The sequence below is a fragment of the Ctenopharyngodon idella genome, chromosome 24 (genome assembly GCF_019924925.1).
Source record: "Ctenopharyngodon idella isolate HZGC_01 chromosome 24, HZGC01, whole genome shotgun sequence".
Lineage (NCBI taxonomy): Eukaryota > Metazoa > Chordata > Actinopteri > Cypriniformes > Xenocyprididae > Ctenopharyngodon > Ctenopharyngodon idella.
The window spans coordinates 21,411,163-21,436,440 of NC_067243.1; the positions used below are offsets into that span (position 1 = coordinate 21,411,163).

At 37.9% G+C, this 25,278-nt stretch overlaps 3 protein-coding genes across 7 annotated transcripts in view; 1 reads left to right on the forward strand and 2 right to left on the reverse strand.

Annotated features, from left to right (window-relative positions):
- rassf7a (Ras association domain family member 7a) overlaps positions 1-4,621 on the reverse strand; it is a 51,096-nt gene extending 46,475 nt beyond the window's left edge. For 3 of the 4 annotated variants that reach the window (XR_007928331.1, XM_051884408.1, XM_051884409.1), the window contains exon 1: positions 4,438-4,621. Coding sequence is in view for 2 of the 4 variants with exons in the window: in XM_051884408.1 (XP_051740368.1) it covers positions 4,438-4,453 (16 nt within the window). In the remaining 2 variants the exon portion in view is untranslated. The remainder of the gene's footprint in view (positions 1-4,437) is intronic. The other variant, XM_051884410.1, reaches the window with a different exon arrangement.
- Positions 4,622-5,340: 719 nt separating this feature from the next.
- Positions 5,341-16,712, reverse strand: lrrc56 (leucine rich repeat containing 56). The gene is given in 14 exon segments (XM_051884405.1): positions 5,341-6,186; positions 6,280-6,565; positions 6,654-6,823; positions 6,909-7,054; positions 7,157-7,215; positions 8,159-8,350; positions 8,435-8,624; positions 12,324-12,521; positions 12,750-12,788; positions 12,790-12,847; positions 15,679-15,739; positions 16,023-16,110; positions 16,237-16,415; positions 16,527-16,712. Coding segments are annotated over 13 exon segments (1,794 nt in total). The 5' UTR covers positions 16,393-16,415; positions 16,527-16,712; the 3' UTR covers positions 5,341-6,035.
- Positions 16,713-19,842: 3,130 nt separating this feature from the next.
- Positions 19,843-25,278, forward strand: part of hrasa (HRas proto-oncogene, GTPase a) — a 32,157-nt gene continuing 26,721 nt past the window's right edge. For both annotated transcript variants that reach the window (XM_051884407.1, XM_051884406.1), the window contains exon 1: positions 19,843-20,013. The gene's annotated coding sequence lies outside the window, so the exon portion shown is untranslated. The remainder of the gene's footprint in view (positions 20,014-25,278) is intronic.

Sequence of the window (25,278 nt, forward strand, 5' to 3'; positions counted from 1 at the left end):
TTTATTTCATACCCCATAAAATATCAAATTGAATTTTAATTCAGAAATTGAAAACATGTTTTTCATAGAAGAGGTGTATTCGAGACACTGTATAAATGAATTGTATTTTATGTATTTTTGTGTAAATTAATTTCCTTTTATAAAAGCTCTGTAACCCAAAACTGACTTGATAAGGCAATGATATCACTTCAAATGATTTTGCAATGCTCATTCATTTCTTCTGAACTGCCCTGTTTTGATAATGAGAATATGTAACGGAACCAAAAAAAAAGCAATGCAGTAATCAAAGATTGTGTTTCAGGAACGTTAAGGGGTAATTCCCAACATATTTCTCTCATGAGACACATAAAGTGGAGAGCATAACTCAGGAGACATAGTCAAGCCTACGTGTGTGTGATGTGAAGCGGGTGCCCATGAAGAAGTATGCGCTATCTCCAGATGGTACATAAGCTCTTTTTGTTCTCGATCTATCTAGCAGCTGGACAGATGAGTCACTGTGAAGAGCTTTTGCAGGAGGAGAGACAGACACTATTTGATTCCCATGTCCGCCAAAAACTAGCCCACTTCATCCAGAAAGAACATGGTAAATCACATTTTGAGAGGAGGGTGTGTGAGAACTTCATAATGGAAAACTGCAAAACTTCTTCATGAGTGAAGAAATAAAGATTACATAAAGTGCATTCACTAAAACTGTAGTCACATTAGCAAAATTTGCCATTTGTCGGCAAAAAAGGTCCATTCTCTATTGCCAATAGTTTAGCAATGTAGTAGTGCTGGACAGTATACCGGTTTCAATTTCGAGTATGATAAGTATGTTTCAAATACCGCCATACCGAAAATACCATGTGAGCCCTATGATTTCCCTATGACTTTATCTCCAGAGCCTGCTCTATAGTCACTTCATGAGCATTTTGCCATTTCATTTGAGAAAAAATCATCATATATCACATACAAACAGAAACTCAAAGGTCTTCACGGCAATCCGTCAAAATAAAAGTTCGGTTTAACTTGAAGAAATTGTGACAGAAATATATTACTGTTTACAGTAGAATTTAGCTACGTCTCAATGTAATAATAATACTAACACCGATAATAATAAATTATTATTAAAACTTTTTTAAAGGAATAATCACCATTTTCTTCCATGTTTTAATTTTAACAGTAAAGTTGTTTGACAGAAAAAGTTTAATTTCATATGTATAAAATATAAATTAAATTAATGTTTTATGCCTTCATTTGATTGCCAGGAAAATTAAAATACACAACAGAATTTTTGGGGAAAAAAAATCATAGAAATAAAATTTTAAAAAGAATGTAATAAAATCTTGTGTAAATTGTTGTTTATATGAATTCAATTAATTAGACATGCTTTTTATTATTACAATTTAATTAAACCATTAAAATTGAATCCAGAAAACTTAAAACAGAAAAGAGAATTTGGTAAAAATAAAATGGGGGGCATATTTCATAGGGCCCTAAACATGTAATTTTTGTTAAACTTTTAGTAGATTGTTGTAAAATTGTATACGTTTCATGATTCCAATTAATTACACATGCTTTTTGATTACTAAAATTTAATTTAACCATTAAAATGGAGTCCAAAGAAATCCAGAAAAAAATTAAAATGGAAAAAACACAATTTGGAAAAAATGGAATTTGGGAAAAAATAAAACAGATTTCACAGGGTCCTAGAAGTCGCTCATAGATTTGGGCAGCTGCGTTTTTTTTTTTTTTTTTTTTGGTTTGGGGGAAAAATTCCTCCCACACCCTCCTCTCCAAAGATGATTTACAGTATACAGTTGCAAATTTGGGCTTGTTAGTGGTTGGCACTCATGGGACAACGCAACTGATGCTGGTAGGTCACATGATAATGATAACATGGCGGATTCATCTGGGTTACATTCATACCACACACATTCATACTATATAGAACAGTACCTACTCAAGAGAGTGTGCGATTTAGGATGCAGCCACATACTGAAGGACACGTGACGCTCTTGTTTTCGGCATCTACCTTCTCACTGTATGAGGACATGAACTTCATCTGCAGAACTGATCTGAGAGTCACTCACCAGCATTTCACCATTTAATTTGATAAAACTATTGCATATCATATACACAGAAACTAAAAGGTCCTCATTACAACCCACCAAAATAAAAGTTTGGTCTAACTTTAAGAAATTATGAAATAAATATGTTTGAAATAGCATACTAATTGCAGTATTTCTGAATACTGTACACAGTATTTCCTGTATACACTATATCTGCAACAATGTGTAATATACAACACACTTCAACAAAATGCTATATCCCACAATGCCCAATGCAGTGCGCTCAATGAGCGTCCATTTTTAGCCAGACAACAGAAACCACAAGTAACTGAACCTGAACCTGCCCGCTTAGTTACTGTTGCTACGTCCGACAAGCCATGGCACGCTCACGCAGTGAAAAATAGGCTACATCGCAGAGCAAAGAGTACAAAAAGTCTCAGCTTTCAAATTTTTTTCGTTTTTAAAGCTGCAGTCCATAACTTTTTTTTTTTAGCTAAAAATGATCCAAAATCAATTATTGAGCAAGTACATAACCAGCCAGTGTTCAAAACTATCTCCTTACCTTAGCCCGATTCACAACAGTAAGCTTGTAATAATGCTTTATAATAAAATCAGTACTGGTAGGTTTCCGCTGGAAATTCGAGCATGCTGCTGTTCGTCTTTGCGTCATTACGTCACGTCTGTAAACAGAAAGAAGGAGTCCCAGCTAGTAGACTATATGGCATGATATGTCAGGTAACATTTCATTTATAGCGAATATGAACTGATTTAAATATGTTTTTAGTACCTTTATGGATCTTGAGAGAGGAAATGCTCCCTATGTAGGCCTCACGGAGCCATCGGATTTAAACAAAAATATCTTAATTTGTGTTCCGAAGATCAACGAAGGTCTTACGGGTGTAAAACGGCACGAGGGTGAGTAATTAATGACAGAATTTTCATTTTTGGGTGAACTAACCCTTTAAATCACCATCGGCAGCGCGATTTATTGTAATGCTTTTTTTCTCAGTTGGTCAGAACAAAAGTGGCAGACATGTTACTTACTTGTTCAGATGACATTTTCCAGTGAAAATTCTTATTTTGGTCATACTTCCAAGACTACAATCTGTGATTCCGAAGTACAGTATCCACACCAATGTGGTGACTGACAGCAAACCGATCATCTTTTCCTACTAGTCATAGCATGAAATTAACATGAATGAACATCAGAAGGTAAGGCGTTTCAACCGCAGGAAAGATGTCAGTACACACCATTTTTCAAGTTCATGTCCACCGATGTTAATCTACTAACTCTCCTGTCTGTTTTGTTTGTCAAACAAAATGGCGGATTCAGCATTATGATTGGTCAGATTGCCTGTCAATCAAACTCCCTGCGAATTATAATTATAACCATGATTTTTGCTTTGGCTCATAATTTGATCAGACTGCCAAAAGTTTACATTTTTACACAAAATGTTGTTATAAAAAAAAAAAAAAAAAATTTTTTTAGTTTATTAGGACGATATCACAGTTATCTTGAACTCTCTACTGACATCTATTGGTGTGGATGAAGCGTCATGCAAAAGGAAAAGTTCTAAATTTTAATTGGCATTTTGGCATTGTCAAAATACCCTATTTTATAGAATTTTCGCCTGTCATGAATTTATTCTGCAACCATATGCATCTAATATTAGGGGTATTACGGAGATAAGATCAGCAGTATCCGGCTGGTTATGTGACAAATGGAGACTTCATCCTGTGTGTGTGTACGTACATCATTTCAAATGAGCTATTCCATCAGATTTCAAAGATATAATTTCCTCATCACTCACCTGTCACATATACAAGTAATGACTGCACAACTGACATGACACAAAGCATCACATCACAACTACACCAAGGCACTGCTACCATTACCACAAATAAGCTCCATGACAGTGATGGGTTATTCTAGTAATATGCCTCTCTTGCTTACCTCAGAACTGGTTACAAGTATTTACACTTAGTCTGCTGTATAGTCAAATGTTAATGCATTAAGGGGATTACTTGCAGAGCATGGTTTACACTAATAAATCTACGTCCCTGTAATTCAATTTTCTAAACAAATAAATTAAAATCAAATGTCACTGCATTAGATAGCAAAATATCAAGGCAAACAAATACTGCATCTTTTCTCAAAACTGACCGAGGTTTTTGTAGTATTTTGTTTACCCAGCAGGTGTCAAGTTGAATTTAGTGGATGTATGAAGTGGATGTTCAGTTTCCTAGCAGGTGGAATTCATCATTTTAAGAATGGACATGTAACGTCTGCAACCAGAAGCGTCTGGAGAGTTTGTTTTGTAAAGACAGCTTGCTTCCAACTTCATTCATACATTATACCAATTTAAGAATGTGCACATATACTTACCACTAACACACTGCATTTCTCCGCACTTTTTCGCCCACTATTTTGTCCGATACTGAAGGACACCGTATGTTGTAAGCAAGTGACACGACGCCACACAAAAACTCAGAACTCTCCCACCAGTCTATGCTTTGAGTGAACGCGACGCTCGTTTGATAGAATAGTGACGTCGACGCCAGTTGACCTATCAAAAAGGTTTGTGCTTGCGTCGCGTCGATATCGGTGTCACGCGTGTTGCCATAGTTTATTTTAAAGGGGAAACACTAAGCCACTAATTGGTTTTATTTCCCACCCTACAATTGTTTATTTAGTCGAAATAATTGTAAATGTAACAACTAGTATTGTAGTATTTGTTGTTTACTGTGGGTATATTCACTGAAAATAAAAACTGGCACGTTTTGTTTTACTATTCTGGACTGGTATGGAAACAAAGACTCAAGGCCCCTCAAGACTTGAGATTCCTTAGAGAAACTGAAAAAATTACCAATCAAATATCTGAATATATATATATAATGTATAATTTTACAAAATGACTTATTTTACAGCAGCCTTTTCAGCATAATTTCTCCAGTCTTCAGTCACATGATCCTTCAGAAATCTGAAATCAATATTTTTTTGTGGTATCGTATGTTTTTTCAAAGAATTTATTTGAAATTCAAATCTTTTGTAAGATAATAAATCTCTTTACTGTTAATTTCGATAAATTTAATGCATCTTTGCTGAAGAAAAGTATTCATTTAAAAAAAATGTACTGACCAAACTTTTTAACAGTTCTTTCTTATTATATATAATGACATTCCACATTATATAATTTGTAAATATCAGTTGTTAATAACGTTCCACAAGGACATACATGAAATATATTGTTAAAAACCCATTAAAAAAAATTTTATTGAAAAAGAATGATTGTTTTTCCTTCTCCATTCGCCTTTATTAACAAACAGTATTTGATGTTCAACTGTAACCCTCCAACAAAATTTCTTACTGTATTTTAGTCGTTTTATGTGTATTGTATTTTGTTATTTTATCATTGAGATATATATCTGGATGTACTGTACATTGTTAAAAATACTAAAAAACCTAAATACTGCCCAAATGCTTGGACCCTGTAGAAATTATCGACAGATTAATTATATGTGGCTTCTCAGAACACTCTGTTATCTGACTTGTCATCTGTGGAAAATATTTCAGAGACATGTGGAGTAACAGTCTTGCACCTGCGTCTGCACACACTGTACCTGCAAGACCAGACATGTCAAGAATCTGACAGATAGGGATGCTGCGCTGCTGGAGATCTATGACAGGAAAACAGTTTTGAAGCATGAGTCATTTGACATTAACGTCAAATATAATGTCTCAATGGGACACTTAGAGTATTATTTCTCTGTATTAGTGTTCACATAATATCTGGACCAAGACTCTCTCCTGTAATGGAATACATCTAAACTAAAGCAGAGAAAAACAAGCATTTATCATAATGGAGATGGCGCCCCCTAATGATTCAGCAATGTAAGTGACAACTTCAGCAGACTTTACAGTGGTTCTGAAACCCTGTAAACCTGAAGTGAGAAGACGTATGACCTAATCTGACCCACAGTCCATCATTCCAGATGGGCGTTTCTTCGGTTTTGGTCTGGAAGCCTCTGCAGTACAGCTCTGGCTGTTTGTGGACGTCTGGGTGTCAGTTTCTCAGAGAGTGTTATTGGTTTGTGCTGGATGTCCGAGTATTGATGATTTCCAGTATCCTCTGACCTAAATTGGGAGAATATATTGTAGTCAGAAATGCATTTGTTAAAATTATAGTTCACATAAATATGAATTTAAACAGGAATGGTGGGAATATACCCTTGCGCTCCAAGAGGGGAGACCGCAGGACTAACAAAGGGTCTATGAGGTTTGTGAAATATTTCAGTCTGAGATGATACAGTCATAATACTCTGGGGACACAAGTTTCTGAGAACAGTCCCAGGAGTCTCCTCTGGTTTACTGATATCAGCATAATGAGGTCTGAGTCTCCTAGTGCGGATCTGCATTATCCTCCGGCCGGCAGGGGGAGCTGCTGAGTTAGGCGGAGGTGAGGGAGACATGGAGCAGTCTGAAGAAGAGGTTAATCTCAACATCTCTGGAGATTCTGTCAGAAAGAGGCACAAGATAAAAAACCTGACGAGACACATAAGGATAATTTATAATATGTATATGAGAGGAATAAAGTGACTTACCTGGTGAGGGAGATTGAAAGGATGAATCAGGGGAGCTTGTGTTTCTGTCTTTAGTGACGTCATCACTGCTGAAACTATGACTGTGGTTGCCTTCATCATCACACTCATCATCACTGTGGTGGATTTTCATCACCTGCGGCTGCCGGTCCTTCTCAATAGCCAACAGATGTCTGTCGGAAGTCAAAGCACAGTGTCCATTATATCACATTGTAACAGGAAGTAAAGTGTGTTTGTGTGTTAGAGGAGTTTCAGTACTTCTTGTGCTCAATTCGCCTGCTTCTGAGCTCAGCAAAAACATTGCTGCGGTCCTCACTGCTTGACTCTTCATAGTCATATGTGTGTTCAGGAACGTAACTGCTGAGCCGTGTGCTGGGTCGGGTTTGAGAATGAGAGTTTTGGAGCTGAGCAGATGGGAAAAAAATGTTTTCATGGGTCTTTAATATCTAATTATATTGCCACTCATGCTTTATGTACAGTATATGAATCAGTATGATCAGATTCACCTTTATTTTCTGTCTTTGTGCTCGAACAGCCTGTAGTGGATTCCCACAGAGAACAAAACCTGTGAAAACGTCACCTTTCACGTATCACTTTCTAACATGTAGCAGAAACCAGTAAATATGTGATATTATACATAATATTGTGATTACAGCCTATAAACATCATCATCACGTCCAGCCGCAACTCATCTGTATGGGCAGGTGGGGCAGAGCCCCACTAAAATATTCATTCAAACATAGACCTCTGTATACACTTAATTAATAATAAATTATAAATGTGTTTAGCATTCTGCAACAATTATTTTCCAGATTTTCTAAACTACTTTAAGGCGTAAAGTGAGCAGGATATATTAAAATGTAGCACAAGGATTCGGCAGGCATGTATTCATGATAATAAGTGGGGCAGCCGGCCTCGGAGTAAATCTGTGGTGAAAATTGGAACTGCAGCATACTCTCATGGGCTATGTTCACAGGTTGCCAGGTTTTTACCACAAAATCCACTCAATTGCTTCTCAAAACTAGTCTAAAACTAGCCCAATCGTATTCCGTGGGGTATCCCAGTAAAAATCGTGTTCCGGGGGTTCAATATCACGTTAGTGCGGTCGCTTCAACCCACGGAGTTGCAAAACAACCCGCGGCAACAGTGAAAAAGTAACCGAATTCTGTGGGAAAATCACAGACTTGCCAACACACAGCGCGCTGTCATACGGAAGTAAACACGGAGGGCATTAAAGTAAGCGATTACGCGTTTATTTATAGTGTGATCTGCCGGGGAAGCCAGCAAAATTATGTGCAGGCAATATGAAAAATAAAGACAATGATGTGACAAAAGAGAGCAGAGTTTTGAAACTTTTAGGATATGAGCCCTTTGAGAATGATAACCACACTAAGCCATATAGCTATTTGGATTTTATTAAGATTAATCGTGCAGCTCTATGTGTCAAAATAATGCGTCATGTAGGAATATAAAATGAGGCTCTATCAGGTTCAGTGCAGGTGTTTTACCGTTTGTTAGGTCACTGGCCCTGTGTTTCAAGATGGCGATGTCGGAGTCGGTCAACCCTGTTCTTGGCCTGGTGCAGGAAGTGAAAGGTCTGGCACTGCCTGGACTGCTGGAGAGACTCTTGGAGGAGATTCTCAGATCAAGAGGCCGGGCTGAAGCAGGTCTGATGCCGCACACACTGACAGATCTCTCTTCTGATGGAGCGAAACATTCTTAAAGATATCAAGTGCTGCTGAAACAGTCTTAAGACAGTCTTGGCAGTTACTGCTAGTCTTTACCTGTATCTGTATTTGTGTGCTCCAGGCTGTCATTAACTGAACTATCTTTGATTGATTCTTTCAGAAGAGTCCAATCCTGCAGTGAAGTTCTACAGCATTGAGGTTTGTCCTCTTCAACAGGTACGTCATCGAGGACACTCAACTGAGGGATCAGCTCACGGACCGCAGACCTGTAGCTGTAGTCTAATAACTGTTCATCAAACAACACAAACCAAATGTGATAAATCTATCTCTAATACAAGTGTGTATTGTGTTGTTCTAGCTGAAACACTGTAACCACTCAGAAAATCCTAGGAACTGCATAGCAACATGCTAACAGCCACATTATGGTGGCAACTTATTTCTTCTTATTATAAATGTTGAAAACAGTTGTGCTGCTTAAAAAGGCCATACTAATCCCTTTTGCAAAGTCTTGATTTTGTTTTTGGGGTCTACTAGAATAGGTTTTCATGCTTGAATGTTCAAAAAACATTTTCTTCACATATTTTACTGCATATCTTGTCACAGTTATGTCATGTTCAGTTCCTTTATCATGTCTTGTTTTGTTCATTAATTTCTGTTTAGGTTCTTTGTCATGGTTTACCCTCACTGTTTTGCCTGAGTTCTAGTTTGTAGTTTGTTACCATGGTTTCTGATTAGTTGCACACCTGTTCCATGTTGATTGCCATCCTCTGTGTATTCTGCAGTATGTAATATTGACAACTAGTGGTTGAAATGGGTACTGCAGTCCAAATTCAAAATATTAGAGAGGGTTGTTTCTCCCGCCCCCTCCTCCTCAGACTCAACACTCATGCTGGTTGCCAGATTGAGGACAAGCAACGAGAAACAAGTATATGATTGTAGCATGTTTCCTGAATCCCTGCAAACATTTAATTTTTTTTTTTTTTTTTTTTGCTTTAATACAGTCAAAAATATTACATACAGCACCTTTAAGCCGTCAATTTCATCAGTTCTGTTTTAGTCGTTTAAGTTTAAGGTAGTGTGTAGTGTGTTACCACTTTCTTTGTTCATTAAATCTCATTTTTCATCATCATTCTGCGCCACGCATCTCTCTTTATTGGATTTGCCACACGCACCAGTTACAGAATGACGAACCTAGAGAAGATTAAAGCAGCAAAAGAGAAAGAAAAGCATGGATATAGCTACAGTTTGCCTCCTACTGCTCAAGCAGGGGGCTCCCTCGAGGATCACACAAAGGACTTCTTAGTTCTGGCGTGCCTCAACCATTACCTGGATCGCTCAGTCTGCATCTTTTTTACACACCAGCCTCAATGAGAGGTCCAAGGCACGCCTGACCATGGAAGAGGGAGCTTCGCTGCCTATGTGGAGTGGGTGCTGGCTCAGCGTGACTCACTGTTCACCGTCTGCCCCATTGATGAGGACATCGCCAGCCCTGACTCAACACCAGAACCAGATCCCAGCTAGCCTTCAGCCATGCTTGCTACAGATCACAAGCCAGAGCCCACCGCAGACTCAGAGCCTGATCCTGCCGTGACACAAGAGCCAGAGCATTTTTCCAGAGGCCAATTTCATCCTGGAGCCCAAGCCCATTGCGGAGTCTGATCAGGTCATTGAGGGAATATTAGTGGAGTTCAATGGGATGGATTGGATCCCTGCCCTCTGAGGTATTATTTGATGAGCTGGATGATGTAATGTTTCATGGTCTACAGTCTCCGCTGGTCCTGTCCAGTGCCAAGCCGTCTTCGTCTCTGCTGGTTCAACCCAGTTCCAAATCGTCTTTGTCTCTTCTGGTTTAGCCCAATCCCAAGTCGCCTTCGTGGTCATTGAATCAGACCAGCTCCAGGTCATCTTTGTTGCCATTGACTCTGCCCAACTCCAAGTCGTGTTCGTCGCCATTGTCTCTGCCCAGCTCCGAGTTTCCTTCGTCACCATTGGTTCTGCCCAGCTCCTAGTCTCCTTTATCGCGGATGGTCCCGCCCAACCTCCCTCTCCCTCCTCCTCTTCCTAAGCCATCCAGTTCCTTGGCCTTACCTTCACTGACTCCCTTCAGCCCCTCAGCTCCTTCAGTGGTTCCTCCCAGCTGCTCAGATCCACACTGGGCTTCACAGTCGTCAGCTCCTGCCTTGGTGTTGACGATCTTTCAGCTCCACCTCAAGCTTCTGAGCCCCGGACTCCACCTCAGCCCTCCAACCCATCGGCTTCTCCTTGGCTCAATGCTCCCTCAGTCTACCATGGTCTGTCATCCCTCAGGCTCCACCGGGCTCCCTCGTCCCTCTGGCTCCACCTTGGTCTGTCGTCGCTCCTCCTTCTCTCTGGTTCTGTCATTGTTCTCTGTCGCACTGACTGAGGACAATGGCGGAACTGCCAAGCCCACATCTCCACCTTGGTCACACACGTCTGCGGATCCGTCTTGGCACTCCAGGCCTTCTGGGTCTTTGTATTCCCGGTTCTGGGTCTCCTTTTATCTCGACTTCTCCAGTCGCAACTCAGTCGGTCGGGCTCCTGGCGTCTTGGCTCCTCCCTCCATTAGTTTTGCTGTAGGCTTTTGTCCTGGCTCTGCTCTGGGTCATCCTCTGGCTACTCCCTCTGTCGCCTCCTCCCTCCATCATCTCTGCCTTGGTGTTCCCTTCTACCAGCCCCTATGGTCAAGTCTATTTCCAGATCCTTGTCCTAATTGATCCTTGTTTTAATCATGTCTTGTTTAGTTTAATAGTTTCATTGTCATGTTCTGAGTCCATGAGTTTCATGAGTGTTTTGCCTTAGTTCTAAAGGAACTGGCGGTGTAGGGGAAATGTCACTCCCTTTACCATAACCGGAAGTTTCAACACACTAACGCAACTCAACCAGGCCTCACCCCTTTATTTTGCGTATGCCTTGGGCGGTACATTCTCAGTAGAAAACTCAATCGAGATGTTTTAGGGAGTTCAGAAACAATGCTTACTGATATAGAGAATAACTCCCTTTGGAGTGGCTTTATGCTTTGTAACTTTGATGACATTTTTTATTGTTCAAATAGCAACATTAAACAATAAAGTTGAAAATGTAAAAAAAAAAAAAAAAAAAAAAGCATAATAGGTCGTCTTTAATATTTTTGTGGAAACCATAATACTTATTTTAAGGATTTATTGATTAATAGAACATTCAAAAGAACAACATTTATTTGATATAGAAATCTTTTTTAACACTGTAAAAGTATTTACTGTCACTTTTGATCAATTTAATGTCCTTGACTACTTGCTGAATAAAAGTATTAATGTCTTTCTTCAAAAGACCCCAAACTTTTGTATAGTAGTGTACATAGATATATACCAGTTATATATCACTTGTTGCAGTGAAAGGAAATGCAAAGGCCTGTTTTCATCCGCGGTAAAGGAAGTGAGTGAAAGACAGAAAGAAAGCAAATGAGGGCACTGTTCATTTACCACTTCATGAATATTCAAAGCAGTTTGTTCACTGAACACTTGCCCCAGTTTTGTAAGTCATGACGAATTACAAAAGAAGAAAAGTATCCGAAAATTGAAAGCAACTCAAATTGAAAGGGGAACTCAGTCTAAATAAAAGTGTTGATATGCGTGAAATAAATTAAATATTAAATAAAAAAGATAAAATAAAATATAAATATTAGATAAAAAACTAAGGACCAAAATGTTGCAATGTACCAGCACCAATATTTACATCAATCACTGCCCTTGTCCATTACGGGTCTCTAATATCAAACATATTATTGTGTCATTTCTATAATGGATGGGGTGGGGCAGCATTACATCAAGTGGTTAAAAAGAATTGATTCTGATTTAATGGACTATATGGAGACATCATCATCTGTCAGGACATTTAGTCTAGTCAACCACAGAGAGAAGCTGAGTCTCATCTCTCTCATTCTCTATTAAACAGACGGCTTATAATCTGGTCTAAACTCTTCATGTACCTCTGACATGCCTGGACTGGGGCAGGTGCACACAGGGTTTCCTTCCAGTGAAAGCATTCTGATCTTCCCACAACAGCCTAAATACCACAACTGAGCCAGATCATCAACATCATTCCCCTCCAGGTCCAACAGCTCCAGGTGTTCCAGCATACTGACCGGACTCAGGTCTGATATGCTGTTATATGCCACATACAGCTCCTAAGGAAAACATAATACATACATAATCGATTTATTAGGTGACTCTTTTACTTTTATTTCAAAGAAATAAACATTTTATATTATTTAATACTAAATACTATAATAAGATGGCTTAATAAGATCAAAATACTTTCACATTAGAAAAACAAATACCTTTTACTGTGCCTTCCAAAAAAGAGTTTAATCAATTCAGTCTCTAACCCTTTACTCTTAAATGGTGTTTGATACCTTTAAGGAAGAAAGAGCAGAAATTCCCTCCAGGTCAGGTCAGACCGCATCGAGCCAGCCATAAGACCTGCAGGTGGGAAAGGCTGGTTCCGAGATCCCTGAGGAAATACTGAGAATAATAAGCGATCATTGCCCTTCTCTCCAGCAGCAGCATTCCCTGATTCACTCCCTCTAACTACATTATTATATTTCAAGAATTAATTGCATGTTTATCTTCTGTGAAGTTTAATGTAGTCCGTTGTGCTTTCTTTAAAATGTTTGTTTATTCTTATGTTTGTAGATGGTTTTTGAAGATGAGGGCACGTAACACAACCTATCCATGTTGGCACATATCATTTGGAAGCTTGACATCCAAGACCCCAACTTTCATTGTAGATGAAAAGTACACATTAATAGCAAAGAGCAGAGTTAATATTCTGGCAAAATATCTTCTGTTGTCTTCCGTGGAAGAAAGTCATTCAGGGTTTAGAACGAGTGAAAATGAGTAAATGATGACATTTACATTTACATATTTCATTTTTGGTTCCCAAACTGGGGTACATGAGGTGACAGAGGGGGAACGCAAACAAAATGCTGAGTTTTGCCATTCATTTAATTCTTATTCACCTTAAAATAAAATGAAAACCAAGCATGTATTTCTAACAGGCAAAATGCCGTAAAAGGTCAAATCCATGACATCCAATCAAATTACCTCATCTTCTGCAGTCAAAACTGACTGCATCCACACAAGCAGTGTGCATATGTTAGGTTGTGTGCAGAGTATGTTGCCTTATCAAATTGCACTTCATTATTGCCATTCTCAACAATGTACCTTTGTAAAAGTGGGGATTTAGCACTTACAAATATAAATATAGACACAGACTGTGCATAAAGATTGATTAAGACTCAAACTCTCTTCAATAAAAAAAATACCCCATGTGAGTTCTTGTTTTTAAAGGGGAGGTTGATTATGATTTCTCTTTTTTAACTTTAGTTAGTGTGTAATGTTGCTGTTTGAGCATAAACAACATCTGCAAAGTTACGACGCTCAAAGTTCACTGCAAAGGGAGATATTTTCTTTTACAGAAATCGCTTTTTAAGGACTATAACAAACGGCTGGTAGGGACTACAACGAACCCCAAAATTTCCAAAAACTCGAACATGCAAAAAAGGGGGTGAGGCCATGTTGGGCTGCTTTAGAGAAGAAGAAGTTGTTGTAGAAGAGTGTTGTTACCACGCCGTCATTTTACACCGGACTGCTTCACAAACAAAGGTCAATTCAACGCTGGATTTGCACTAAAGATTAACATGATGGCACATGCTAGTCGATGAGTTGAATCAACTCCACAGCAACTATATAAATGTATCCACTAACCATTCAGAAACGTCCAGATGCATTATAAAAGTTGTAACTTCTTCCTGAGTCTCTCCATCAGTGTCCGACTCCGGTTTGAACAATGTAAGGCTGAACACCGTTACTAACAATCGTCATTTTGGCTGCGTGAGATTCTCCAGTTTTGTTGTTGTTGAGCAACCGAAGCATGAGCTGTTAAAGCTCCGCCCTCTTCTGGAAAGCGGGCCGGGAGCAGCAGCTCATTTGAATTTAAAGGGACACACACAAAAAGGTGTGTTTTTGCTCACACCCAAATAGGGGCAAATTTGACAGGCTATAATAAATGATCTGTGGGGTATTTTGAGCTGAAACTTCATAGACACATTCTGGGGACACCAAAGACTTATATTACATCTTGTGAAAAGGGGCATTATAGGTCCCCTTTAAGTGATGTACATTTTAAACACAGTATTGTCTGCTCTATTTTGCAACAAAAAGCCACAGCAGAACACACACAGCGGCGTTTTGTGAACAAGTCTGTGGCTTTGAACAAATCGTGAGAGTCAATGATTCAAAGACTCATTCATAGGGTGAATTCCAAATGGTGTATTTGCACCCTTGAAGGGCACTTTGGAAAGGGGACGTCAGTTGTAGAGGTGTTCCAAATGAAAGTGAACAACTGAATCCCTTCATGAAGGGCCCTTCCACAAAAGTCTGTTAACGAAGGGAACATGCAATGGTCACTTCAAGAAAGTAATTTAAGCATTTATGGTCATGTGACCCAGGGTGGCGAATCCTCACGATTTATTTAAAATCTAGATATGGCGGGAGAGTTGGAGTTAACGTACAAACAGAATAATACAAGTTGTTTTGTTTTGTTGTGATATATTACACACATTTTCATCATGCTTTTCATATTAAGTTTAAAAAAGTTTATAGGTAAGAAATGTGTTTAATGCTTTATGTTTAAGAGCAGATCAAGAAAACACATAATACATAGCTTCATTATAAATGTACATTCATTCGTATAAATAACATTAACAGCAATAATAAGAAATTCCTGTTGTCGCCGCCTAGCTTTGTCGTGGTAACATTCCATGTGAAGCTAATGAGGAAATTACATGGTCTTTAATTGCTCCCTTCCCAAAGTGCATTCCAAACAGCTTCATTGGGACACACAAGTACCCTGCTCCCTTTAAAGTCCCCACTTCATGGACTCTGCCCTTCGGAGTGAGTAGGGCATAGGGATGCTCACTTCCAAATGGAATTTGCCCATAAATACAGCCACTTGCTTTGTTACTGAATGAATGAATGAATGAATGAATGAATGAATGACTCGATGACTCACTCATAAAGACAGTGACTTACCACCACCTACTGGTGGTTTTACTTTAATATTTAAAAGTATCACTTCATTTTTACCATCCTTGCATTCCTCTATTGAACATTTTTCTTTTACGTAAAACATTATTTATTTTATAAAGGTAAAACTGTAAAACTGCACTGTAAAATCAATTTAAGGGAGCAAAATTTGTCCCTTAAAGGAAGAGGTATGTGGAAGAGAGGGAGGATGCAGAAGGATGTTAAATGCCTTACGTAGGGAAATGGAGGTCTTACCGCACAGATGAGATCAAACTGTTGTTCATTTTCAGCTGTGTAAGTTTGGGCAAGTAGATTCCTGTGAGATAAGTGGACAAAAAAGAGGACAAACGTTCACCAGATTTGAAGGTAATGTTTTCATTGCTCATTCAGCCATATCAATCCAAACTACACCCCATTCACATTTGGACCATTACTATTTTTTACAATGACATGAATGACAAGTAAAAATTTGGCACCCCCAAATTCTTAATACCAGCATAATGCAAAAATAGATACATTAATTAGCTATTTAAAGAATAAATAGGCTACATTTTCTAAATGAATAAATCAAATTTATATTTTAACAAATAAAATCTCACCAAAGTTGTCTAGAGTGACCTGTCGGGTGTCAACACACATCTCTAGTGACTTCACTTCTTGTAAATTGTCTGATCCAGACAGGATTTTCTGGAAAAAAAGGACATTTAACCTATAAACATAATAGCCAGTAACATAATAGCCTATAACGTTTTTACATGTATCGCCCAATTTACATGAAACGTTTAATGTTTAGCCTCAACATTGAGAGCCTACCAACTTTTCTGGTAAAAGACACCGTTGATCCATCATCAGGTCAGAGGGCTCGGGGTCAGCAGCAGGTGTGGGGTTTAATACACCAGATCCACTGAACTCAGTCACAGTGGAGCGAGCTGTGCCAGGTCTCTTCATTAGCGATGCTTCACTCGACATTTGTAACCTTTGTTTTGCCTACCCTGAAATAAATGTTAACAGTTTTAGAGAAAACGGCAAACTTAATGAATTCAGTAAATTGTTTAAATGTCATACTATGTGCATTGTATCTTACAATTTTATTATTTTCCTACCTTTTCAGCCTAAACAATGTGATATTCGGTGTGTAAGCATTCGTCTCCTGTCTCACTCGACAGCAAGTTTGCATAGCAACGGGAATTACTTCCTGGAAACGGGGGCGCGTAGGATTTGTAGTCCATTATCAAATACATCTTCGTGACTGTAGTTTGTAATAATGTATAGGCCCGTTCACACCGAGGACGATAACTATAAAGATAACGATAAAGATATATATATAAAAAAAAATCTTTTCAGTATTAAGAATAGCAAAGTTCACACCACAGCTATAACGACATAGAGAAACGATATCGTTGGAATCATTTTCAAAACGATTTTATCCAGCAGATGAACGATAAAAACAATTGACAACCAACCAGAATCGATGTAACGCTGTAACGAGCTAGAGCATTTAAAGTGACAGACAAGCACGCGGTTAGAATAAACACAAACAGAACGATAACGGCCATAAGTTTTCATTTCCATGAACGCGCAATTCTATTATGAATGTTTAGTAGATGAATATTGCATTCGCACTGACATTAGGACGTAAACAACCAATAACCTAACTATAAAGAATAAATTAACAGAAGGCTCGAATTTTACACACTGACTTGACTTGTGCCCAAAATGTTTTGTATTTTTTAATGTTTAGACAAGTTATTATTTCTTGACTGAATAACAGAATTTAATATATAGATAGAGAGAGAGAGAGAGAGAGAGAGAGAGAGCTGGGTAGATTACTTATAAATTGTAATCAGTTACTGATTACAAATTACATGACAAAATTTGTAATCAGTAATATAATCTCTTAGATTACACATTTTTGGTAACGTAATCTGACTACTTTTGGATTACATTTAGATTACTTTTGTGCTAACCCTTATTTGATGTCACATATATTGTAGGATAATCTTGTACTATTTTGACAGATACAAAGAAAAAATATATTCCAAAAAATATATTCTATTCACCAACAAGAGCCTCAACAGATCCTTTTTGAAGTGCAATGTATGGACAGTTAATACTTCAAAATACTAACGCTAATGTAGGCTACCTGTTAGTGTTTGCTGATAGTAACACTGAATAAAACAAAATCACATCTTATGATTTTAAAACATATTTACTTAAAATTAAGTAAATTTAGAAAACAGCAACATTACAAAAACAAATATTAAAAAAAAAACATAAAATTCACAGCAATATCACTGCTACATCAAATATTTCATCTATATTTCATCTATATTATTATTATTATTATTATATTATTATTATTTCATATATATCTCATCTATATTTCATATATATTCATCTATATTTTATCTATATTTCCCCCTCACCACCGGAAAAACTCGAAGAATCACGAACGTATATAAGCGGCAGGTTTATTATGAAAAAAATATAAACGTTAAAAAAATGAAAATTTAGGAGAATCAGTTAATTGTGAACAACGTACTGTCATTGTGTAAATAATATGTAATCATGTAATCCATAAAAAAGTAACTGTAGTCTGATTACATGTATTTTAAAAAGTAGCTTGCTGTAATTACAAGTACTTGATTTTTGGAATCTGATTACATAATCCAGATTACATGTAATCCATTACTATCCAGCTCTCTCTCTCTCTCTCTCTCTCTATATATAGTTACTATTATTATTAGGATGCTTTAAACAGTTTTAGTGTTCTTACATTAGACGATTATTGTGTGTTCATTTGTTCTGCCCTAAAGGTCCCTTGGGGAAACACAATGTAATACTCTCTCCTTGGATACTACAACCCCTAAGCTGGTCACATAAGCAGCAGTAGAAAAAATTAATAAAAAAGCCTGGTCAATATACTCACTAAAATTTAAAAAGACAATCCTATATATTTACAAAAGTTAAACTGTCTAATGAAATAGCCTACTTAAGCCCAAAGTATACTTCACTTTTTACGGGTATGCGAGGGTCAGTGTACAGTGCGCATGACGCGAATTTCGTTATCAGAAGAGTACTTTGTACATGTGTTTTTAATTTTTTTGCAGTAATTAGTTTATCCACAAGGTGGCAACCGTGCCCTGGGGCTGTCGATTCACAAGGTAGTCGAAGAAAAACTGCATAAACAGAACAGACCGGAACGCATGCAAGCTACAGCAAAAGTAGAGGCCTACATAGATGAGAGATTGTGCGAAAAGGTTAGAAAGTACTTGTACAACTCTTGCATGAAAGAATACAAAGATGTTTACAACTCGTGGCGAGAGATTGTTCAAAACTGTGCATGCGTCGAACGCCTGTGTATGCGTACTAGTCAAATGAAGTATACTTTCCAAGGCTGTGTGTTCGACTGTGTGCGTACACTAGCGTACGCATAAAAAAAAAAAAAAAAAAAAAAAACGAAGTATACGAAAGTCACTTTAATGTTATTCTATAGTCTTTGAGTATACCCAGGGCTGATGTGATTCAAACACTAAGGGTTGCAGGATTACTTGAATGTTTTCAAAACTCACCGGAATATACTAAATAAATACATTTTGTGTATGTAAAAAATATAGGCTATACATATTTTTGTTTACACCAAAATTAGATATTTACACCAAAATAAAGTATAACATTAAAAAATAAAATATACAATCATTATTATTATTTTATTATTATTATTATTATTTTTTTTTTTTTTACATGGGCCAGCCTAATATATAAAAAATAGGCCTATGTTTAAAATTTACCAGGCAGGAATGTTAAAAGATAGCACACGCTTAAAAAAAATACCCTGCAAATAGACCAAGTCAACATTTTTTTCGATTTCGACTTTATATGATCTCTTTCTTTCTGGAAGTAAGGCATATAGGGACTTAAACATCTCTTAAATCAATACAAAAACTCTACAATTGTAACCTAGTTTACAGTTATAAACGTAAACAATGAATATTTAAATTACTGTAGCCTAAATAAAAACAATATCTTTCAAAAATAACGTTATAGTTTCTAAATCAACTAAACTACATTATATAGCTACACATGAGGAGAGATGTTTCAATTGTTAACTTCTTGGAAAAACTGCAAAAGAATTACAAGGACAGCAGTTATGTAATCATAAAAAAATCTTTTATCAGGTTTTGCAATTTAAAAAATGATAACAGTACGAGGAGCTGTATTCTGGCGGTGCCTACTAATCCCATTGGTTGTTGTGTTATTGGGGGTGGGACAAAGCCTTGTGATTGGCTGTGTTCTTGGTTGATTAGCCTCTCAGGCACTAAAGGAGCTACCGAGCAACGTCACCAGGATCTACTTAATATTCATAAGCTCAGCCTTTGCCATAGTAGGATTGGTGATTGGGCTGCCGGGGCGGTACTGTGTGTCGTGTGGGGCTGGGCGTAGGCTGTACTGCGCGCACGCACACACACATACACACACACAGCGGAGCACATTGTTCACACTGGACTGTCTGCTACATCTAATACAATCCAGGAAAATCTCGAAATAAACGAAGTCTCCTGGAGAGTGACGGTATCCGGGGAATCAGAGGTGAAGTGTACAATTTTTCTGCTATTAAACCATAAATCTTTTGATTGCAATGTAGGCTAACATTGTAACCTAACGACTCATAGTGGAAAAAATTGTTTACCTTAAACATATTGCTATTAATTTCCAGACACAATTGGTCGATATTTATGGTAATTATTAGTGCGTTTTTATAATTGCATGAATAATGTTTACATATGTGTGAACAATCAGTCATCGATAGATCTATAGATTCCAGTAATGTTCTGTATTTTCTATAATCTGCGTTTTATTCTTAACTGTTTTTGAGGATTGAAATAGAAAACTCGTATAGTGTTTATTTAATTAGTTTATATTTTCTTCACCCTTCACAATGAAACCTGTTCAAGCATCTAAACACTGAATCAGTTCAGTTTACATTGAACCAGACTCTAGTAATCGATCAAACTGACCGTGGCGTCTCTTCCCGACAACCTGCATTTATCGGAAAAGATTTCAAGACTAACACTGAATGTAAACATGTTGTCTAATTATCTAATTTGTTAAGTTTTGGTGGCATCCATGTGACAGTTACGAGCCTCTCTATAAACTCGGGTGACGCCCCATAGTACCCGACGAACAATTGCAAATTCTACTATGAGGAAGACTAGCTCATGAATATTAAGTAGTCCATCCTGAGTTTGCGTCGTAGCGTTCCAATGGCGAAGGACTGTTTGCTGAATACTAATTAGTTTCCGCTGACGTCGCTTAGTAGCCCACCAATTGCAAAGGCTCAACTCATGTATATTAAAATACCTCAGCATAGTAGGATTCGTAATTTCTAGACTGTGAAGAGCAGTGCGGAAGTTTAATAGGTTGTTTTATCGCAGAACAACCAAGTTTAGGTCGCTTAAGTACAAAAGTGTGATATTTTATTGCACCAGAATATTTTTATACCGCACAGTGTGATTCGTAGATGTTCTCTTTGGTTACAAAATGAAAGTAACGCTAACCACATTTGTTTTTCTGAAGCCTTCTAGAGACTGTTATTGACTGTTATTTGAGATGATGTGAGTAGGTGCTATCATATTATGCGACTCGATTTGATCAACTAATCCTTATTTATAGGCTCTTTTCACTGTGAGGGACACACTATTGACAGAAGACTAACTAATATGATTATGCTTGTACACCTTCAGTTCGGCCATGTCAGAGTCTATAAATCTGAACCAAAACCTGCTGAAAAACAGGTGTAAGCTAGTCTAAGATGTTTTTTTTTTTGGTCTCAGTTAGTGTCCCAGACAGGTATGTTGGCTGGTTTTTAAAGTGGTTTTGGGCTTGTCAGGTTTGCATTCAGGTGGCCTAGCTGAAGACGTGCCAGGTTAAACCAGTTATGACCATCTCAAACCAGTAAAGACCAGTGTTGTTCTCATTTACTAAAACTATTAATAATATATTCAGTTAATTGAAATATTAGATAAAAATTTAAACATAAATATAAATATAAATATAAATACATGTTATATAGGGTACGTTTACACAACAATACTAAAAACGGAAAAGTTTTTCCTTTACGTTTTTCGCGTACAGACGACTATGGCTGTGTTTAGTTTGTTTTTTATGCCCTTCCCTCGCTAACTTCCCTCAGTCTCGTTGAATCTTACGTTGCACGAGTGTCCACTACTGGCAGAACCTTGGAATGCAATGGGCTGAATTGGAGCGTCCTAAGCCCTTGATCACTTGGAGTCCGCTACACTCTAAAAAAAAAATGGTGCTATATAGTACTAAAAGTGGTTCTTTGGCTCGTAATCATAGGGGAACCACTTTAAGTGCTGTATAGCACCAAATCTTGGTGCTTCAGTGGTTCTTCAGCAGTTCTTTGGGATGACTGAGGTGCTATATAGCACCGCTACCGTATACAGAACCTGTTAAGCCCCTGTATGGTTCTTCAGCGGTTCTTCAGTGGTTCTATGGGGTGGTTAAGGTACTATATAGCACCACTGCCGTACAAAGAACATGTTAAGCCCCTTTAAAGGTTCTTTACGAGCCAAAGAACCACTGTTGGTGCTGTTTAGCACTGTTTTGGTTGAAGAAATAAAATGCGATATGGCACCTCTTATGGGTTCTATATAGCACCATTTGACAAATGTAGCCTTTAAAGATATGGTGCTACATAGCACCAAAAGTGGTTTCCCTATGATTACGAGCCAAGAACCACTTTTAGTGCTATATAGCACTTTTTTAAAAAATTTTTTTTTAGAGTGTATGGAGTTGATTTATTATTTCATTTTTTCCCCTTACGAAACTGTTTAATGCAGCATTTCATACGTATATAGGTGTGTTTGGGTTGTTTTAGATATTTAAAAAAAAAAAAATGAATATATCATAGAGTTGTTTGTGATTGAATAAATTAAACGCGATATGCGGTGACGCACAATCGTGTTGCATTGTGGTATATGGAGCTGCCTGAAGTGTACATATGAAGTAGACTCGCCCCCTCAGTCAAAATCAAGGGAGTGAGGGTCTGTCCATGTAAACTTCCCTCGTCCACTTCACGAAGTGGAACGCACTTCAAAACGGTGGCAGTAATTCCCAGAGGAGAAGTGCTTAGGGAAGTTTGCGAGTGTGTGTCTAAAAGTGGAGTGGAAAGCAGCCAATGTTGTCAAAATGATCCCCATTCACATGGATCCATGGAAACTACTAAAAACGCTGTATTCCAGACCAGTAGATGGCGATGTCATTTGTAAAGAACCACTACACACCTATAGACTGAACACGTAAAGGCTGATTTATACTTTTGAGTCAGACCTACGGAGCCTCTGCAGTGTAGGCCATGCGTCTGTTTTCATTTATACTTCTGCGTCGTTGTCCGCGTCGATGTGCATGCAGACCGCTAGTAGGCTGTGTCTGCCGTCATGTTGAGGATCAAGGCAAAAGCCGAAGAAGCAGCAGCTTGTCATGTACGTTTTCAGAGAAGCTTCAGCAGTGATGGCGGCAAATAGGCAATGACTTTGTTGCAGTTAGACGGCGTGTGTCCCCTGAAACAGAGCGTTTTTTCATTCTTATGGAAGTTGAAAACGCTCGCTCTTCTCCGCTTTTTGGCGCCAGTGTTTTGACCTGAGGGAGGGGTTCTAGCAGACCAATCACAGTGCTTGCGGCCCGTGTAGAATTGATGCATTGTTACATTTTTGAAGAGGTGCACATCAGCCTACGCCGTAGCTACGGTGTACACTTGACGCAGAACTATAAATCAGCCTTAATCACCATTTTCACAAATTTGAGTTTTTGTAGTATACGCAGAGACAATAACGGTATTGTTTTCAAGAACTTGCACTTTGAAACCCATTTTCAAATGTTTGCTTTTTCAGGCCCCCAAAATCATTTAATTCGTATTGATTTTCAGATATTTGGGAGCATTCGTATTTTTGTTGGTGTTTTTATTTCATTTTTCTACATGCTGTACAGTAAAGTATGCATTCATCTGCAACAATGCATTTATCTGCAACAAACAAACAATGTCTTGAAGTGTCTGCAGTGTAGGGCAGCAGATTTAGGCTAGACAGATGTAATGATCTGGCTGGTGATGGTTATTTTGGGGGATGATGTCAGTCACTCACTCAGCCAGGATCTGTTACGGTTCCTCAGTATTCGATTCCATCATTTCCCATGTGAGATTCCTTTTACTGTCTGAACCTGACTGGAAATCACTTAGGCCTACTTCTTTTGTAGGGTTGTGGCTCAGGGAAAATTGATACTTGAGATTCTATTGGGACCATTTACTTGTGCTCTAACATAATGTTTAGCTATATAAGATTTAAAATAACTGTCAGGACATAAAGGTTCACAATGATTAGGCAAATAATATTCATTCCAAATCCTAGGTGTTAGATATATGTTGGTGTCCATAAAATGCAGACCTGATAGTGTCAGTAAGTTTATCCTGAGCTTCCAGAGGGACTATAGGGTTTCAAAATGAGCTGTTCATATTGCCCGCTCATGGTGACAGGGTGTATGTATGTATGCTGCTCTAAAGCCTTGGCAGATCCCAGAGCCGATGTCTAGTTCTTGCTTTCTGCCTTTCCTGTAGTTTTTGAATGATAAATCATCACGTCGCTTGCTGCAGAGAGCCATGTTGTTGCTTTCCTAAGCAATCACACTTGTTATATTACAGGTTATGTTCACAGTGGGGATGCTAACGATTAGATATCGATTAATTGTCAATAATAATTTCCGTAATGGTTCCGTTTTTTCCGTAAGTTGAATAGGGAAGGCGTAGGACAAGTTTTTGAAGAATACGGAAGTGCAGTCTGGCGGAAGCACTTGCAAGGCGATCATTTGTGTTTATAAAGCATATACATATATATATTTTTTTTTTAAGAAAATAACCGATCGTTTCGCTAGATAAGACCCTTATTTCTCGTCTGGTATTATTTAAAGCCCTTTGAAGCTGCATTGAAAATGCAATTTGGACCTTCAACCATTTGTCCACTGTAAGGAGAATAATCCTGGAATGTTTTCATCAAAAACCTTAATTTCTTTTCGACTGAAGAAAGAACGACATCTTGGATGACATGAGGGTGAGTAAATTATCAGGAAATTTTAATTTGAAAGTGGACTAATCCTTTAATGAATTCAAGGTGCACTTTTTCATTATGCAAAAATGCAGGTTTTTTTCTCACGATATTCTTAGCACCGCATTACAGAGCCTCTAATAGGACCTTTGCAAAAATAAAAAATATACAGACTTTCGTGTGTGCACAAGAAACCATTAAACTTAGCATATAAGCCAAATTTTGAACACTTTTTTTTTTTTTCAAATCAGTCTTCTTTTATATACCCTTGAACTTTGTACACAGCCGTATTGTGCCATCAGCCCATTTCGTGTCATGGTTTCTCCACCGCCACAGAGTATGCATTAATGGACAGTAGGCCTTGATATTAGAGGTACTACCCTAAGGAAAATAGATCTCGTTTAATTCATGTGCGTTCATGCTCTTGTATTCTTCATAGTAAGATGGCAGTGACGCACAAAGGAAATAGGTTATAGTATATATAAAACTAGAAATTGTAATGCGTAAGTGCGCATGTGAATAGTTTCTTAAGGGCACAAAAAAGTTTCTTGTGTGCATGCAAAAATCGGTATTTTATGGCTGATGGTAAATCAAGAACTGTCAATCTGAGCAATCAAACCAATCCAAGCGTGCGCCAGCTGTAAAACAGTGTCCAATTGGTCTCTACCCATCGTCCCTACCCACTATACCCACCCACCACACCTGAGATCCAGTTTCCATTGGTTGAACATTCAAATGA